This window comes from Oryctolagus cuniculus, chromosome 2 (genome assembly GCF_051225735.1).
Source record: "Oryctolagus cuniculus isolate XC-2025 breed Fujian yellow rabbit chromosome 2, ASM5122573v1, whole genome shotgun sequence".
NCBI lineage: Eukaryota > Metazoa > Chordata > Mammalia > Lagomorpha > Leporidae > Oryctolagus > Oryctolagus cuniculus.
In genome coordinates, this window is record NC_142868.1 from 181,603,184 (window position 1) to 181,622,507 (window position 19,324).

Here is a 19,324-nt window from a genome sequence, read left to right on the forward strand (position 1 = left end):
GCTGACTGCAGCTGCGCCCGGCCCCTGCGCACACGGTGGGGACACTGGGATCCTGGCTCTGACTGGGCTCCAGAGGATTCGGCTTAAGTGTCCCACAGGTGACTTTTTTTAATGTATCTTTTTAATGCCTTTTTTTTTTTTAATTAAAGGTATTATATAGAAAACTGGGCAGAAAATTTCAAGAACTATCTCCATTCTATTTTTGCTACTCTTCGAATTTAGTTTTGGGAAATTCTGCAAGGTTTGCAGAAATAATCCTCCAGTTCCATAAATAAATGAAAACCAAACGACAGAGTTGGAAATCAAGTTTAGTTTTATATGAACAGAAGTAGACCATCTAGAAATATTTCAGTTTATTTAAATTGTTAAGTAGAATATGAAACCGAATTTGTAGCTAGTACCACAGAATGGACTTCACTGTTTGGTGTTTAATGAGAACAGCTTCTACATAGGACCCGAGAGACTTACAGAAAAGGGGCGGAGCCCTAATATTAAGCAAATAAAACTCATGTTTTAAACAGATTATACAAAAATTGATTTATACTCCATTTCCCTTTTTTTGATAGAGAAAGTGCAGATTTAACAAAAGGTAGCCATATCCTTTCTATGTACAATGCCGACTATAATTATGCAAACACCAAAACTGTCAGTCTGTTACCCAAAAATCCCAGTGTTGAGCTCTTAAACCTTAAGTCGCTGAACTGAGGAAGCATTAAAGAGGATTAGAAATGAAAAAGCTACTGCCACATTCCAGATAAAGGGAAGTAACAAAGTTAATCTAACAGGTTTATCCTAAAACCTTGAGAAGTTTAGTATCACTTCATTATTTTTTTAGTGGAAAATGAGGGGTTATTTGGCAATGCTGCTTTTTACTAGTAAACAGTGATAAAGTCAAGTGAGGGAAAAATCCGAGAACAGTCGGTCAGGCATATAAAACTGTTTCCAGGGCACTATCGGAAAAATCCACGGATTTTCACAGCCGATAGGTCCCTGTGTTGTTTCGTCATTAAGATGCTGATCACGGCACAGAAAGACTTGTCAATGGGAGCCGCTGTCCTAAACTCAGCCTCTGCTGGGAGTGAATCACGCCTTTCACAGGGACCCAACAAAGGTGTCATCTTAGGATGCTAGCAGCATAGCAAACTTAACTAATGACAGCACTGGAGCAAAACTAGAGAACCCGGGGAAGGGCCAGGGCGAGAGACAGCTGGGGGCTGATCTGCACGTGCAAAGCCTCCTGTGTCCTTCTCCCAAATCACGGCAATACGGATGTGAAGATCCGACTTAGTAAGAGTCTGAAGTATTTCTAAATCTTAAGGTAAAGACAACACTGAAAAAGTGTTCTTCGGAGGCCAAATCAATACATTTGGCGAGCGTGGTTAATAAAATTCACTCCTCGTCCTTTTTTTTTTAGATCACCTTTGCTGGGCTACCACATGCTAGAGGAGTTGCCAAAATGGAGACGACTCAAACGTGGGCTGAGAGATGGATCTAGGACAGTGGAGAGCTGTGCGCCTCCTGGGACAGACAAACCACAACACCCTCCACACTCGAGAGCATGCAGGTAACTCTTCCGTTTCTGAAACTCAGAGGGCAGCTGGGGGGGGGGGGAGGGACAGGGGAAGGGGCCGCAGGGGAGGAGGCGTGAGATGGTGACTGCGGAGGTCGGGACAAGCTCTAGGGAGCGAGCAAGTGCGGGAAGACACGGATGAACTGGCATTGGATGGCAGGCGGTTAGAATACTTCTTCAGTTTACTTCGCGTTAAGTCAGTGCTTTATGTGAAACTTGACGTCCTACTATTTGCCCCTTTCATTTTTAAATAACTCATACCATGGGGAGAAGCAAATAAAGCAGCATGCAGGAAGGTGAGAGGAAGAAGTGGCCAAGGAGAACAGGGGCAGGAACAGCTTTAAATATCAAGGCCACTTAATGAGACTCAGCAAACCAAAGCTATCATATTTTTTTTTTTTTTGCATTACCCTTTGTCCTCAATTAACTAGCCTGAAAATGACAGCCAAGCAAACCACAAACTTTTTAATGGTTATATGTTTGGATGATATATCTTCTGCACATGCTTCCACCAAAACAAAAAGGAAAAACCAAAGAAGTTCCTTTCCACATAAGGCACAGGACAAAATTAACCCCATTTACATAGTCAAGGCGAAAATGAGTGTGTTCCTGGCTTTGCTTGTTTCCTTTGCTATCACATCTACAGATTACAGGGACTCAAGCACATTATCCATGACAGAAAATGCCACTGTTGTACAAAATAAAATTGTTAATTCTAACTTTTATTCTTATACAATTTGCAGAATAGAGTTGAAATGATTGCTATAGGTTTTAATGTTGATAAGAACTGGGCTATAATACAACTGAAATGCAGTGGTGAGCTGAGCAAGTCCATTTAAAAATGAAGTCACAGACATGATTTTTCTATACATTTTTTGTTCGAAGAAAATTAAAGTCAGCAAGCAGCCACAGATGAGAGAACAAATAAACAGGTGGACTGGAGAGTTAAGATGAGGACAAAAATATCTGCTTTCGAGTTGGAAATGGACAGTGGTTTATTTGCAGCGAGAAGAGAACGGGCGTGGTGGCAGCTGACGGCGGGGGCGCTCAGCAGCACTTGCTCTTCCAGCCCGTCACGCCGCCTCCACTGCTGATGTCTACGTTTTCACTGTTGGGCTCCTTTACAGGGGTCTGCAACAAACACAAGAAGACAAAACACTGCATGGAGAATCAACCCAAGCAGCAAAACGCAGTTACAGTCGCATGGGACAGGGCTTCCCCGCCACCCCCAGCAAAGATCTGGAAGCCTGGTTTTGTCGTTTAGCCAAAGCTGTGAATGCGGCGAGCCTCTGCCCCGCTTCTGCACACACCTCTGGCCCTAACCCTGGAGTGCTCAGCACTGGCAGTAAGTTGTGTAAAGACAGCGCTGCAGAGGTACAGCCTTTCTGTCTGTCCTGAAGCAGGGAGCAGGCAGCCGTGGCGAGCACTGAGTGAGGAGCGGTGGGGCGGGAGGCACCTATGCGGAAAAGCCTCAAAGACACGAAGTGCCAACAGCAGCACCTCGGCGGTGGGCCAGGGGCAAGTTTCCTCTCTGTGTAATCCTCCACGTCCCAACATTACAAACATTACTTTTTAAATGTGAATAATGCAGTATTTATATGGGCAGTCCTATGCTGGACATATGGAAAAAATGTTAGTGGTAACTTTCACAAATGTGTGCCACCAGCTAGGGGTTCCCTCGGGTCCCTTTTGGGTTAGCACTGTCCCCTCAAAGGCAGTCACTCTTCTTACTTCCATCACAGCTCCGTGTATTCCTCTGCACCTGACTGCCTTAGCCAACCTGTGTGACTATCTATGTTGTGTGTAACGTCAGTCCCTCGTGAACAGAACTTTGAAACCCAGGATCTACCTAAGAACTTATTCTCTCATGGAAACAATAAATGAAACTAAGGCAGCTTACTTTGGGTAGCTTAAGGGGTAGGGCGGGTGGGGGGGAAGCACCTTAAAACCTGCCGCAGCCCAAGGGAGGCCGACTTAACTCACACCAAGGAGAACTTTTCTACTTGCCCTTGGAGCTCACCCACCTACTCTAACTGCCTTTTGGGATTCTTTTCCTCCGTGAACATTAAAACAGCAAGTTATACACGAAAGACTATGGTAGGTTTCCCCAAACAAGTGTTGTTACAAACACAGGAGAGTCAGCTCAGGACCTCACCCAGAGCAAGAAAATTATTCACAGACTTGCATGGGAAACACTCGGTGTGGGTGTGGAAAGCTGGGGAAGCCCACACTACGTAGTTAGCAACTCGCTCACTCCCAGCCACCTCTTTGAGAGAGTCTACTTTAAGAGTCGAAGTGAAATTATCCCATGCAGAGCAAACCAATTCATAGACAAAGTATTAACTTCATCAAATTTAACTTTAAGCTGGTTCCTGGCTAAGAAAAGGCCAGGAACTAGGCAAAAGAATGAACAAAGTTTACAGAAAAGGAAATGCAAAGTGATTCTTAACCCTATTTTTAAAATTTTTAATTTTATTTGAAAGGCTTGAAGAGAAGGAATTCCCACCTGCTGGTTGATTCCCTAAATGGCCACAACAGCCAAGGCTGGACCAGGATGAAGCCAAAGAACCTGGAACTCCATCTGGGTCTTCCATGTGTGTGGCAGGGGCCCAAGGTCTTAGGCCATCTTCCAGTGCTTTCCCAGGCAGATTAGCAGGGAGCTGGACTGGAAGCAGAGCAGCCAGGACTTGAACCGGAGCTCTGATGTGGCAATGACTGACCTGTCCAAATAATCAGCAATTGGGCTGACATGAGTCCTGGTTGCTCTACTTGTGATCCAGCTCCCTGCTAACGCACTTGGGAAAGCCGCAGAGGCCTGCACCCACGTGGAAGACCTAAAAGAAGCTCCTGGCTTTAACCTGGTCCAGCCCTGGTTGTTGTGGCCACCTGGGGAGTAATCCAGCAGATGGAGAATCTCTGCCTCTCCTTCTCCCTCTCTGTAACTCTGCCTTTCAAATTAAAAAAATAAATAAATAAATAAAACTTAATACTAATGAGAAGTTTACATTTGATGTTTTTAACTCATAACTTTACTACATCAAAACAAGTGTATAGAAAATATTGCCTTCTGTGTTGGACCTTGGTACAAGGAGAGAACTCTTTTAAAAGCTCTTTCCTTATTGCTGTATCCACACAGCCTTTAATATGATAATAAGGAAGTTCTGTGTCACCAGAATGACAATTATATGAAGACTATGTAACATTATTGAGAAGAAAGCCAAGCCCAGACCAGTAAGAAGAGGAGACACAGCATGGACAGAAAGAAACCAGAAAGCATGGAGACCAGACAGCCAACAAGACAAAGAATGTGGAAACAAGGGTATTCCAGTAAATTCTGGAATGCCTCCCACTGGTCATATCTTGGTCTTTCTCAGACTGTACCAAATACTTTTTCTGAAATAGTTTCCCTTAACTGATTTAGTACTATTTTTCTATACATTTTTCATTCCTCAAAGGAGTAATAAAACTTTATTTTTTAAAAAAATTCTAACGAGCTTTACCTAAAAGAATAGTTTAAAAAATTTCCATTGTATAATTTAAAAAAGAAACCTATTAGAACTTCAGAACAAAACTGCCCTAGAGGACAGCAAGGGATTCTGCAGCCTCCCTCCAATCAATGTCACCTAGGGCCACTAGGGCTTGGTGTCTGTCTCTCCTTCCCAGATCTTTATTTGCTGAAAGCAGCCCACACGTTTTTGGTTTATCATTTTAAAAACCGAGATCACTACACATGCCTAATTTACTTTTTATCAATGTTCTATACATATCCTTTACATGCAATTGTTCTAAGCCTCCCTCAATCCTCTGAAATCAGTTTATCTGACTGGATTCTCACAGAAAGCCACCTTCAAAAGCAGCAACTCCCAAACCATGGCCTGTAAGACGCCGGCACCTTGGAAAGCACCACCTGTGTATGGGACTGAAGACCGTCCCGCCTGGCCCGACACTCCCTCCTGCACCCCTCACCTACACTTTACTCAGAAATGAAGTTGCTTGGCTTTAATGATTTGATACCGAAAATTTACTTAATGGAACTATCTGAATTCAATTTCTTAGAAGTGCTCAGAAATTTCTCCAGATTTATATTTTGCAACCCCATTTATTACCGCGTATGTTTAGTGTTTGAAATCTGGGGAAGTTTTTAATTTATTCAGTACACAATAAATACACGCTTTGTATTAGCCTGAGAAGTGACTGCAGGTGGGTGAGAACAGTGGCTATTTCCTGAGACTCTCAGCAGGAGGTAAAGCCGGGAACTTACCTTTCGAAGGATGTCTTCAGCTAATGTGAGGAAAGCCTTTTCAATGTTTATATTTGCTTTCGCACTAGTCTCAAAGAACCTAATACCATGCTCCCTTGCAATCTAAAAAAGAAGCAAAATGTCGTTATAGAAGTATCCAGTATGACTCGCCCACATGGAAGATTAACCAGACTCTGAACGCTGGAATCACATTAAAATCCCAACATTCCTTTAAAGTTCTGACTAGTGCTTTTCCTTCTTTGTTGCTTAAATAAGGTTGAAAATACTACAGCCGTACCTAAAGGTCTCCCCTACGTGCCGGATATGCACTGAATGGTAAACTACGGTTTCCAAGGCGGATTTTAAGACCAGCTCTTGGTGTACTTCCATACCATGAGTACAGACATCATCAAAAGCAGTACCACCTTCACAAAGAAAGGCAGCATAGCAGTTTCATTGAGAAATTCTTACCTGTTCTCCTTTCCCTTTAGGTACAACTCTTTTATCATCCATATCACACTTGTTTCCTAGTAACATTCTTTCCACATCTTCATTGGCATGCTAAAATGGAATAAAGTTTTAATTTTACTCACAACTATGAATTATGGCTTAACAGTCTCAAAAAATAATTTGCTCAATTTAGAATGTCATCTCAATACCTTGAACATTTTAAAGTAATCATACAAAACTATCCCATGCGAAAAACTGATAAAAACCTTTTAAAAAGAAAGATTGTATTTATTTATTTGAAAGTTACAGAGAGAGTGATCTTCCATCCACTAGCTCACTCCCCAAATGGCCACAATGGCTGCAGCTGGATCAGAAGTGGAGTAGCTGGTTTCTGAACTGGTGCCCAAATGGGATGCTGGCATTGCAGGCAGTGGCTTTACCCACATACCACAGTGCTGGGCTCCAATTTTTTTTTTAATAAGTTTGAGAAGCAGAAAGACACAGCTCCCACGTGCTGGCTGACAGTACCTGCAACAGCCAGGGCTGGGTCAAGCTGAAGCCAGAAGCCAGGAACTCCATCCTGGTCTCCAACCTGAGTGGAAGGGGCCCAAGCACTTGGGTCATTACCTGCTACCTCTCCAGTGACAGGAATGGATCCTAGGCACTCCGAAATGGGATACACACCTAGCAAGTGGCAGCTTGACTGGCTGTACCACAGCACCCACCCCAGAAGAGTCATTCTTACCCAGGAATCTACAGATGGACTTCAGGAGCTTCAAGAATTCCAAATCACATACAAAACTCAAGTCATGGGAGTTAATACACTGTTCTAGTAATATTAAAAATGCTGAATGAGTCCATGCCCCCTCCCCTCCAAAATACAGAAGCACTGCTCTAAGACACCTATCAATACCCTGATCACTAACAGACACCGCAAGCTGCCAAAGACACAAACCTCAGCCGCTGCTAAAACAAGACAATTCATCCAAGTTCACAGCTTTGGGGACTGTGGGGAGCAAACCGGACTAGACTGAGTTACTGGAATTAAGACTTATTCTATGCATCTGCTCTCCCACAATATGGCGCTGGGAGAGAAGTAAACAGCTTCCGCACAGCTGCCTCCAGTTCAACCAATAAACTGTAGGACTTGCTACTGATTGGAGGAGAGCAGCGTACTCGGCGTGTGGGCAGCCGAGTTAGGATTGGCGGAGGAGGACTATAAAGGAGGAGAGAGACGGCATGCACGGGGGAACATCTATTGGGGGGAACATCTAAGGGGAACATCTAGCTGAAGGAACACCTGTGCAGCCCCCGAGAAAGCCGGCCGGCGGTGTGCCGCTCCCCTGCGGAAGTGGGGAATGTGCCCAGGGGGAACTGCCCTTCCACGGAGGTGGAAGGGATAGTAGCCAACCCGGGAAGAACCAGCAGCAAACCCGGGGAGGGCCGAGCAGACGAAAGAACAGCGCAGGGTCCTGTGTCGTTCCTCCATGAAGAGGGGGAGCGACAGGGGACCACTAGTACACCACTAACTTCTAAGTTAAAGTATAAGCAGGCCAATGAAAGGAAGTCAATAAATAAGTGATCAACAAAATACTACAAAGGTACAATTACCTAAGAGGTAAACTGAAAGTGTTGAGGCAATATGAGCCTGGTTCAAAAACAATTCGTAAAGCTACAGCAATCTGACACCCAAGTTACAACCCACTATACCTCCATACCCAGACACGGCACTTTCTGAGGCCAATGAAGAAATAGATGAAAGACCTTACACATCTGTGACATTTCAGGGCATAACTGTAACTTGCTAAGAAAAAAAAAAAACAAAAAAACAAAAAAACAAAAAAACAACAGTTTTGAAAAAAAGCCCAAAGAAACAAGACCTTAGAGCCCTGCAGAGAATGGTCCCACAGCTTCACGTAGCGGGCCAGGGAGCACATCCTGGATAGTGCAGAGTTCCTTCCACTGGACGGCGTTGCCCCCAGGTTCCCTGTCCAAGCTGCCCTCCACCTCCTCACTCAGACTTGCCTCCTGGCGGCTGTAGGGACCCTCTCACCTAAAGGGGGCAGGGCAAACCACGGCGGCAGCACGTCTAGTTCTGATGAAAACCATTGGTGCTGATGAGGAAGGCGTCTATCTCAAATAGTCCTTCTCTTTAGAATCGGTATCTCTTTCTGCAAGGAAATTTAGAGTTGCATCTGCACCGCCCTATACCCATTTCTTGCTGATTTTCATCAGGAAGTTAAAACCAGAAGCAAACAGGCACCTTCAAGTGGGACTAACAACCCACAGGCAAGGACGTGAGTTTTTTTACAACGTGTTTCAGGGCAGATGTCTGGTAGTTAAGATGCCGGCAACACACATCCTTATCTCATACTGGAGTGCCTGGGGTTTGATCCTGGCTCTGGCTCCTGACACCACTTCCCTAAGGGCAGACTCTAGGAGGCAGTGAGTGAGTGCTCAAATGGTTAGCTGCCTGCTAATTACACACAGCTGGAATGAGTTCCAGGTTCTCAGTTTCCTGGCCAGTCCTGGCCTTTGTGGGCATTTGGGGAGTAAGCCAGTAGATGGGAGCTCTGTGTCTGTCTCTCTCTTTGCCTCACAAATAATTTATCAAAATATGTTCTGATATTGTGAAGTTTCTTACATTCCTCTTTAGACGTTAGCAGAAGTGATTTTTTTTTTTTTTTTGACAGGCAGAGTGGACAGTGAGACAGAGAGAAAGGTCTTCCTTTGCCGTTGGTTCACCCTCCAATGGCCACCGCGGCTGGCACGCTCCGCCCGGCGCACTGCGCTGATCCGAAGCCAGGAGCCAGGTGCTTCTCCTGGTCTCCCATGGGGTGCAGGGCCCAAGCACTTGGGCCATCCTCCACTGCACTCCCGGGCCACAGCAGAAAACTGGACTGGAAGAGGGGCAACCGGGACAGAACCCGGTGTGCCAGCGCCGCAGGTAGAGGATTAGCCTATTGAGCCGCAGCGCCAGCCAGAAGTGATTTTCAAAGTGTTTACTCCCCAAATGGCTGCAGCAGTCGGGGCTGTGCAAGGCTGAAGCCAGCTGCCGGGATTCCATGCAGGTCTTCCACATGGGTGACATGAACTTGATTACTGAGCTAACACCTGCTGCCTCCCAGGTGCGTTGGAAGGGAGCTGGATCCAAAGCAGAGAAGCTGGAATCCAAATTGGCACTCTGATATGGGATCCAAGAGTCCAAAGCAGCAGCTTAATCTGATGCACCACAATACGTGCCCAGGCTCATCTGTTACAAGGCTGGGTCTCGTACAGAAGTGACCATTACATATGCAGCAATGTCACATTTCTGGGCTCATCAGGTAATAATGCATTGCTATCAGTCTAAGAAACGTTCTGAGTTAATATTTTCTTGACCCAAGATTTCTTTTCCTAATTACTGCCCCTTTTACACCGTGAAGAGACAGCAGCATGGCTAAGAAAAAAAATACTTCCAAAGCAACTGCAATATACTTCACTGGATAACAAACACAATAAAAAAGTCAACAATACTAAACAACTCTTTTCAGCTGAGAGCCAACACTAACACTAAGAAGGAAGCAGCCAGCGGTACAACAGGCTCCACTGCAAAACTTAGGAGGCCACTAAAACAACACTCGGAATGGGAACCGCTTCTCTCGGATGTTTCCTGATCCCAACATGCACATTAACCTTTCATTCAGATACATAAAACTTGTGCTTATAACTCCATCAAAAACACACAAATAGACACACAGATAAAATTTTCAGAGACACATCTGTTTAGAGGCACACATCTCTCTAAATTGTACACCCAGACTGTAACTAGTTTAAAAACAGGCTGCATTTCCCAAGGTGCTAATTCACAGAAGTAAGTTTCGAGCAGGCACTGCGTTGCAGTGTGTTAAGCTGCCATCTGAGATGCCCACATCCCATATCATGCTGATCTGAGTCCCGGCTACTCCGCTTCTGATCTGGCTTCCTGGTCATTTATTCTGAGTCAGCAGAAGATGGCTCAAGTGCTCTGGTCCCTGTCAGCCATGTGGAAGCCCTAGATGGAGTTCTGGGCTGTCTTCGGCCCAGCCCCAGCTATTGCAGGCATTGAGGAATGAACCAGTGGACAGAAACGTTCTCTCGCTCTCTCTCTGGTCTGTCATTCTTTCAAGTAGATGAAAATAAATAAGCATTAAAAAAATTGCAGCACTAATAACATCTTGGGGCACATAGTTCAGGTGCAAACAAGGCTGTCCATTGTAGGTGCTGACGAGCACTCTATTAGATGCGAAATAACATTCTCCTTAGAGCTGAGCCGTGACAACCAAGAATATCTCCACACACCATCAAACATTCCCGGGAGGTAAAATCGTAGCTGATTGACAACTACTGATGCAGAAAAAGATCACAGTCCACCATTAAATAAATTAAGAGATTTCAAGTAACTCAAAAGGATGTCTTGTTCATAATTAACCAAGAAACCATTCAGAAGCCAAGATAGGTTCACAACCATGACACGCTAAGTTGTTAAATTTGTCTTAAGGGGCCAGCACTGTGGTGTAGTAAGTTAAGCCTCCACCTGTGGTGCCAGCATCCCATATGGATGTTGGTTCGTGTTCCAGCTGCTCTTCCAATCCTGCTCTCTGCTGTGGCCTGGGAAAGCAGAAGATGGTCCAAGTCCTTGGGTCCCTGCACCCACTTGGGAGACCCAGAAGAAGCTCCTGGCTTCAGATTGGTTAAAGCTGTTGCAGCCATTTTGGGGAGTGAAGGATGGAAGACCTCTCTCTCTCTCCCTCTATCTGTAACTCTACCTCTCAAGTAAATCTTCAAAAAATGCTTTAAAGCATTATGTTGTCAAAACTGAAGCTAAAAGCACACCTACTCATATCAGAGAAAGAACATGACACTAAGCATTCTGTGGATCTCAAGCTAAGGTCTTTGGTCCAAATCACCTTTCCATTAATATCTCTATACCTAATGTAGTTACCTTCATCATATAACAAAAGTAAATTATGAGGTTTTTTTTTGTTGTTTGTTTTGTTTTGTTTTGTTTTGTTTTACAGGCAGAGTGGACAGTGAGAGCAAGAGACAGAAAGGTCTTCCTTTTGCCGTTGGTTCACCCTCCAATGGCCACTGTGGCCGGCGCGCTGCGGCAGGCGCACCGTGCTGTTCTGATGGCAGGAGCCAGGTGCTTCTCCTGGTCTCCCATGGGGTGCAGGGCCCAAGTACTTGGGCCATCCTCCACTGCACTCCCTGGCCACAGCAGAGAGCTGGCCTGGAAGAGGGGCAACCGGGACAGAATCCAGCGCCCTGACCGGGACTAGAACCCGGTGTGCCGGCGCCGCAAGGCGGAGGATTAGCCTAGTGAGCCGCGGCGCTGGCCAATTATGAGGTTTTAAGATTTATTTTTATTAGTTATTTGAAAGAGAGTTGTCGCTCCCCCATTCGCGGAGGAACGACACAGGACCCTGCGCTGTTCTTTCTGCTGCTCAGCCCTTCCCGGGTTTGCGGCTGGTTCTTCCCGGGTTGGCTGGCAACCCCTCCACCTCCGTGGAGGGGCGGTTCTCCCTGCCACTTTCCCCACTTCCGCGGGGGAGCGGCACACCGCCGGCCGGCTCTCTCGGGGGCTGCTCAGATGTTCCTTCAGATAGATGTTCCTGGTGCATGCCGTCTCTCTCCTCCTTTATAGTCCTCTTCCACCAATCCCAACTCTGCTGCCCACACGCCGAGCACGCTGCCCTCCTCCAATCAGGAGCAGCTCCTGCAGTTTATTGGTCGAACTGGAGGCAGCTGCGTAGAAGCTGTTTACTCCTCTCCCAGCGCCATATTGTGGGAGAGCAGATGCATAGAATAAGTCTTAATTCCAGTAACTTAGTCTAGTCCGAGTTGCTCCCCACAGAGAGTTACAGAGAGAGGTAGAGACATACAGAGAGGTCTTCCATCCGTTGGTTCACTCCCCAGATGCCCACAATGGCTGGAGCTGAGCTAATCCAAAGTCAAGAGCCAGGAGCTTCTTTCAGATCTCCCATGCGGGTGCAGGGGCCCAAGGACCTGGACCATCTTCTACTGCTTCCCCAGGAAGCCAGATCAGAAGCTGAGTAGCCGGGACTTAGATCAGTGCTGAGATACGGGATGTGGGCATCTCAAATGGCAGCTTAACACACTGCAAGCAGAGAGCTGGATGGGAAGAGGAGCAGCCGGGACTAGAACCAGCACCCATAAAGATGCCAGCGCTTCAAGCCAGGGCTTTAACCTGCTGCGCTACAGCGTCAGCCCCATGAGGTTTGTTTTACTTATTTTTAAGATTTACTTATTTATTTGAAAGTCAGAGTTACAAAGAGAGGGGGAAGAGACAGAGAAAGAGATCTTGCATCCACTGCTTCACTCCCCAGATGGTTGCAATAGTTGGAACTGGGCTGGGTCAAAGATAGGAGCCTTTTCCAGGTCTCGCATGTGCGTGGCAGGGGCCTACACACAAGGACCATCTTCCACTGCCCTTCTCAGGCTGTATTGGAAGTGGAGCAGCCGGGACTTGGATCAGCACCCAGGTGGGATGCTGGAGTTGCAGGCATTGGCTTTACCTTCTATGCCACAATGTCTCCCCTTAATCTATTTTAAATTTGAATCCGTTACATTCTTTCCACCAGTCCCATCCTCACCTACTCACCTCTTCAGGTCTTTTCTCAAATTCATTACCCTCCACTGCCAGTCCTACCATCAAAACTTGGTGACAACTAGCAAAGTATCGCATGCTTCCTGAACCTTAGTGTTGGGCAGGGACTGTGTGTTTTTTTTTTTTTCTTTTTTTTTAAGATTTATTTTATTTGAAAGAGAGTTACAGAGAGATGCAGAGAGAGAGAGAGAGAGAGAGAGAGAGATCTTCCATCCGCTGGTTCACTCCTCAAATGGCTGCAACAGCCAGAGCTGAGCTGATCCAAAGCCAGGAGCCGGGAGCTTCTTCTGGGTCTCCCACATGGGTGCAGGGGCCCAAGGGCTTGGGCCATCCTCTACTGCTTTCCCAGGCCATAACAGAGAGCTGGATCAAAAGTGGAGCAGCCGGGACTCGAACCGATGCCCATATGGGATGCCGGCCGTCCAGGTGGCAGCTTTCCCTGCTAGGCCACAGTGCCAGCCCCGGGGCTGTTTTGTGTATGGTTTGTCCCTCTGCTTTCTGTATAGACTGATCTCTGGCTCCAGCACATGACCCTGTCACTGCTATCCACCAGATGCGATGCAGCCGAGAGCAGTTCAAAAATGAACTTCCACAGCGGCCTGCCTCAGCCCTCCAAACCTGTGACCTCAATAAACATCTCCCCTTTTGTAGCCTGCCTTACATGTATCATTAGAGCAACCACAAAACCCTGCTAACACAGTAGGGATGTCATGCTGCAAACCCAGCTGACCTTTCAAAGCATGATCTCAAGAGCTGTAAAACATTTTCATAGTTTCAAAAAGCTAAGTATTGTATTATTTTTGGCCATCACAATATACTAACGTATATGAAACAATCAGAATTCACATAACAAAATTCATATTTAATTTATATGTCCATAAAACCTTTATGCTATGTAATACTACTAAATTACAGGAAATGCTTTGGAAAAAACAGAGTTCAGGAGTGGGAGTTTGGGGCAGTGGTTCCATATCAGAATGCCTGGGTTTGAGTCTTGGCTCCTCCACTTCTGACTCCACCTCCCCCTAACACACTCCCTGAGAGGGAGCAGGTGATGGCTCAAATACGTGGTTCCCGGCCACCTAGATGAAAGGGCAGGACTGAGTCCCAGGCTTCTGGCTTCAGCTTGGCCCAGTTCTGGCTGTTTTATCTAGGGAGTGATCCAGTCAATAGATTATATCTGCTTCTTTGCTTTTCAAATAAAATAAAAAATAAATACACAAAACTCATGAGTATATAAAAGCAAGGTCATGTACCAATTGTAAAATAAGCTATTTTTTAAAGTGTTTATTCCCCCATATCATTTTTTTTAAAGATTTATTTTATTTATTTGAAAGACGGAGTTACAAAGAGAGGTAATTACAGAGAGAGGTAGAGACAGAGAAAGAGGTTATCCATCTGCTGATTCGCTCCCCAGATGGCCACAGCGGCTGGAGCTGCACCGATCTGAAGCCAGGAGCCAGGAGCTTCTTCTGGGTCTCCCATACGGGTGCAGGGGCCCAAGGACTTGGGTCATCTTCTACTGCTATTCCAGCCCATAGCAGAGAGCTGGATTGAAAGAGGAGCAGCTGGGAATCGAACCAGCACCCATATGAGATGCTAGTGCTTCAGGCCAGGGCTTTAACCCACTGCGCCTCAGCGCCGGACCCGTAAAATAAGCTATTAAAGCTCAATTCAGGGGCCGGTGTTGTGGCACAGTGGGTTAAGCTGCCACTTATGATGTCAGCACCCCATATCAGAGTGCCAGCTTAAGTCTTAGCTCCACTTCCCTGGGAGAGCAGCAGATGGCTCAAGTACAAGTACTTGGGTCCCTGCCACCCATGTGGGAGACTGGATGGAGTTCCTGACTCCTGGCTTTGACCTGGCTGCCACAGCTTTTTGGGGAGTAAACCAATAAGTGGAAGATTCCCACCCCCATCTGCCTTTCAAATAAATGTTTAAAAAGCTCAACTTCGGAGGCCGGCACTGTGGCGTAGATGGTAAAGCCACCACCTGCAATGCCAGCATACCATATGGGCACCGGTTTGAGTCCCGGCTGCTCTGCTTCTGATCCACCTCTCTGCTATGGCCAGGGAAAGCAGTAGAAGATGGCCCAAGTGCTTCTTGGGCCCCTGCACCCATGTGGGAGATCTGGAAGAAGTTCCTGGCTCCAGATTGGTGCAGCTCCAGCTGTTGCGGCCAATTGGGGAGTAAACCAGTGGATGGACGACCTCCCTCCCTCCTTCCCTCCTCCCCTCCTCTGTGTAACTCCGACTTTCAAATGAATACGTCTTAAAAAAAAAGGCTCAACTTGGGCAGGTGCTATGGCTTGGCGGGTAAAGCTGCTGCCTGCAGTGTCAGCATCCCATATGGGCATGGGTTCGAGTCCCAGCTGCTCCACTCCGATCCAGCTCTCTGCTATGGCCTAAGCAGTAGAAGATGGCTCAAGTGCTTGGTTCCCTGCACCAGTGTGGGAGACCCAGAAGAAGCTCCTGGTTTTGGATCAGCTCAGTTCCGACCGTTGCGGCCACCTGGGGAGTGAACCAGCGGATGGAAGACCTCTCTCTCTCTCTGCCTCCCCTTCTCTCTGTGTAACTCTGACTTTCAAATAAATAAATAAATCTTAAAAAAAAAAAAAACAAACTCAAATTGCTAAGAATTCACAAATTATGAAATTTAACCTCTCTAAAGACTACATAACCGAGCATTTTTAGATATATTCACAAGGAAGGAGGTCAACTATCCCCCCCACCTGACTTTAATATTTACATCATCCTCCCTTAAACCTGCACCTGAACTTACCACTCCTTTCCCCTGCAACATCTCCCCCAGCACCCAGGAACTATGAATCTGCCTTCTGCTTCTACAGATATATCAATATGGGACATTCATAGGAAAAGAAAATCCCACAAAATATGGCCTTTTGTGTTTAGCTTCTTCCACAATGTTTTCATGGTTGCCCGCAAGCTGCCATGTATCATGGTAACTACTGCATTGATGGATACACAACACCCCATTCATCAGTTTATAGGTAACGTGAGTTGTTTCTACTTTTTGGGCTTTATGAATATGTCACTAGAAACATTAACATATACTTTCGTGTGGTATGTTTCTGATTCTCTGGGGTACACAGAAGAATTCTGGAGTCATATGATAATTTCCTCTATTTGACGAACTGCCAAACGTCTCCCAGAGCAGCTGCACCATGTACATCCTTACCAACAAGAGATGAGTGCCACGATTTATACAAATGCTGTCCTCTAGACTTGGTTCCGTCTGCCCTCCTCACGACAGCCATCCTAGTGCCTAAAGCAGTAAGTCGCTGTGGTTTTGATTCGCCTTTTCCTAGTGACTACCAAGGCTGAGCATCTTGGCATGGGCTTATTTGGCTGCTTGGAGATCATCACCTTTGGAGAAATATCTGTCCAGATCCTTTTCCCACTTAAAAATTGCATGACTGTTCTTTTATTCTTTTGTTTTGAAAAATTTATTTTTTACTTGTTTGAAAGTCATAGCTACACAGAGAGAGGAAGAGTCAGACAAAGAAAAAGATCTTCCACCCGCTGGCCCACTCTTTGGCTGGACAGAAGCCAGGAGCTTCATCTATATCTTCCACGTGGGTGCAGGGGCCCAAGCACTTGGCCTATCTTCTGCTGCTTTCCCAGATGCATTGACAAGGAGCTGGGCGGGAAGTGGAGCAGCCAGGACTCAAATGGGGGCCCATATGGGATGCCGGCACTGCAGGCGGCATTTCAACCTGTTACGCGACAGCACCGGATCCATCCTTTTATTATTAGTTCTTCTTTTTTTTTTTTTGGACAGGCAGAGTGGATAGTGAGGGAGAGAGACAGAGAGAAAGGTCTTCCTTTTGCCGTTGGTTCACCCTCCAATGGCCGCCACGGCTGGCGCGCTGCGGCCGTCGCACCGCGCTGATCTGAAGGCAGGAGTCAGGTGCTTCTCCTGGTCTCCCATGGGGTGCATGGCCCAAGCACTTGGGCCATCCTCACCACTGCCTTCCCGGGCCACAGCAGAGAGCTGGCCTGGAAGAGGGGCAACCGGGAAAGAATCTGGGGCCCAGACCGGGACTAGAACCCAGTGTGCTGGTGCTGCTAGGTAGAGGATTAGCCTATTGAGCTGCGGTGCCGGCCAAGAGTTCTTTAAAAACTCCACATACATAAGCCTCATCAAATACTATACATGATTTGCAAATATTCTTATCCATCCTGTGGGTTGGCTTCTTTTTTTAAATTTTTTTTAAAAAGAGTTATTTATTTAAAAGGCAGAGTTACAGAGACAGAGACAGAGACAGAGACACAGAGAGAGATTGCTCAATTGATTTTCTGTTCACTGGTTCACTCTCCAGATGGCTGCAACAGACAGGGCTGGGCCAGACTGCAGACAGGAGCCTCTTCCTGGTCTCCTACTTGGGTGCAGGGACCCAAGCACTTGGACCATCTTCTGCTGCTTTCCTAGATGCATTAGTTGGGAGCTGGAATGGAAGTGGAGAAGCCAGAACTCAAATCGGCACCCAAATGGGATGCATGAGCATCGCCGTCACATGCAGCAGCCTCACCCGCTACACCAGCCAGATCCACGTTTTTACTTTCTTAATGGTAATCTTTGAAGTACAGAAGTTTTTGATTTGATGTAGTTCAACTTTGTCTTTTGTCAGGTCCTCTTTTGCAATGTGTCATATCTAAGAATCCACTGCCTAATTCAAAGTCACAAAGATAGATTCCTATGTTCTAAGAGTTTAATGGCTTTAGCTCTTCCATTTAGATGACCCACTTTGAATTAGTTTTTCTGTGTGGCTTGAGGTAGGAACCCAACTTCATTCTTTTGCACGGGGATATCTAGCTGTTCCAGCATCATCTGTTGGAAGCACTGTTCTTCTCCCTTTGAACTTCCTTGGCAATCTTGTTAAAAGCCAACTGTTGATGGGTCTCTATTTATGCCAGTACCATATTGGTTTGTGGTTTTATAAATTACTCATTCCCAAAATGCCTTCAATAGCTTAGGCTGGGCCAGGTCAAAAGGAGCTGGCAACTCAATCCACGTATCCAACACAGGGGTAGGGGCAGGAGCCTAACTACTTGGGCCATTGCTGCGGTCTCCCAGGTCCACACTAGCAAGAACCGAGTCAGGAGCAAGAGCCAGGCACTGAAGCCAGGTACCCAGATGTGGGATGTAGCTGTATTAACCACTGGGTTCAACATCAGCCCAGGATTTTCTTCTTTAACAGCAGAGTTTTAAATATCTCAGTTTATGTTGAGAAATTCAAGTTATGAGCGTATGTCTGTGGTAAAATAAAGGACACATGTGGGGACTCTGCCCCCAGTTCCTAAGTCCCTGAGTGTGACAGGAATACCTCTTGTTACTCCTAAGAGCCCTTTTCTATCCTAATGGCAATCACACTAATGAGAAGGATGGGCAGCAGGGCCACTATCCAGCTTCACAAGGGCGGCTGGTCTCTAGGAGAACCAACCAAGTGTTTAGAGGGCTAGGCTTTTATAGTACCTCCTGGACTCCCCAGGGCGGGAGAAGGGCTGGGGAAGCCAATGAATTAATCCTGCCGAAGTAGGGAAACCTCACTGAGAACCCTGAAGCGATGAGCTAGGAAGCTTCCAGGCCGGTGGACACATCGAGGTGCTGGGAGAGCAGTGTAAGGGAGAAGGCAGAGCCGCGCCGCGCCCACACTCACCACACCTTGCACACACATCTCTATGTCAGCTCTTCCTCAGTTGTGTCCCTTCTAATAAAACTACAGTCAGTAAGTACAGCACTTTCCTGAGTTCTAGGACTCACTGTAGCCAACTATCAAACCTGAAACGGAAGTGCGGGTAACCTGGGGTCCCAGAATTTGGTGTCTAATGGGAGGGAGGGCAGTCCTGAGGGCCTGAGCCCTTAAACCTATGGAGTGGGACACAACTCTGGGTATTTAATGTCAGAATAGGATCAAATCCTTGGCTATCAGCTGATGCAGAGCCAGAGAAATGATCGTTAGGACAACCTTGCAAAGACTAACTAAACTGTTTAACACAGACTACCTGGTCTAACTATAAAATAAAGGATAAAGAATTTTAAAAAACTAGTAATGAACCCTTTGTACTGCTACCACTAAAGGTATTGTCTTGAATCAAATAATTGGCTTAAGACTTAGTCTTTGTGTATCCAGTCAAAATCTGCTTTTAAAAAAAATTTATTTCAGAGGCAGTGCTGTACAGTGGGTAAAGCTGCCACCTGCAGCACCAGCATCCCATTTGGGTGGCCAGTTTGAGTCCTGGCTGCTCCACTTCCAATCTAGCTCCCTGCTAATGGCCCAAGTACTTAGGCCACTGCATCCATTTGGGAGACCCAGATGAAGCTCCTCCTGGCTTCAGCCTGACCCAGCACCAGTTGTTGCGGTCATCTGGGGAGTGAACCAGCGGATAAAAGA

The 19,324-nt window shown here is 46.4% G+C and overlaps 1 protein-coding gene across 3 annotated transcripts in view; it reads right to left on the reverse strand.

Annotated features, from left to right (window-relative positions):
• Nucleotides 1–295: 295 nt before the first annotated feature.
• The window catches only part of RAB10 (RAB10, member RAS oncogene family), a 96,581-nt gene continuing 77,552 nt past the window's right edge, over nt 296–19,324 (reverse strand). The window contains exons 1-4 of one of the 3 annotated variants that reach the window (XM_089326711.1): nt 8,141–8,305; nt 6,282–6,371; nt 5,832–5,933; nt 296–2,701 (exon numbers count right to left, since the gene is read on the reverse strand). In XM_089326711.1, coding sequence (XP_089182837.1) covers nt 2,618–2,701; nt 5,832–5,933; nt 6,282–6,371; nt 8,141–8,197 — 333 coding nt within the window. In that variant the 5' untranslated portion in view covers nt 8,198–8,305 and the 3' untranslated portion in view covers nt 296–2,617. Of the gene's footprint in view, nt 2,702–5,831; nt 5,934–6,281; nt 6,372–7,215; nt 8,081–8,140; nt 8,306–19,324 lie in introns of those variants that run through there. The other 2 variants (XM_089326712.1, XM_002709976.6) reach the window with 2 other exon arrangements.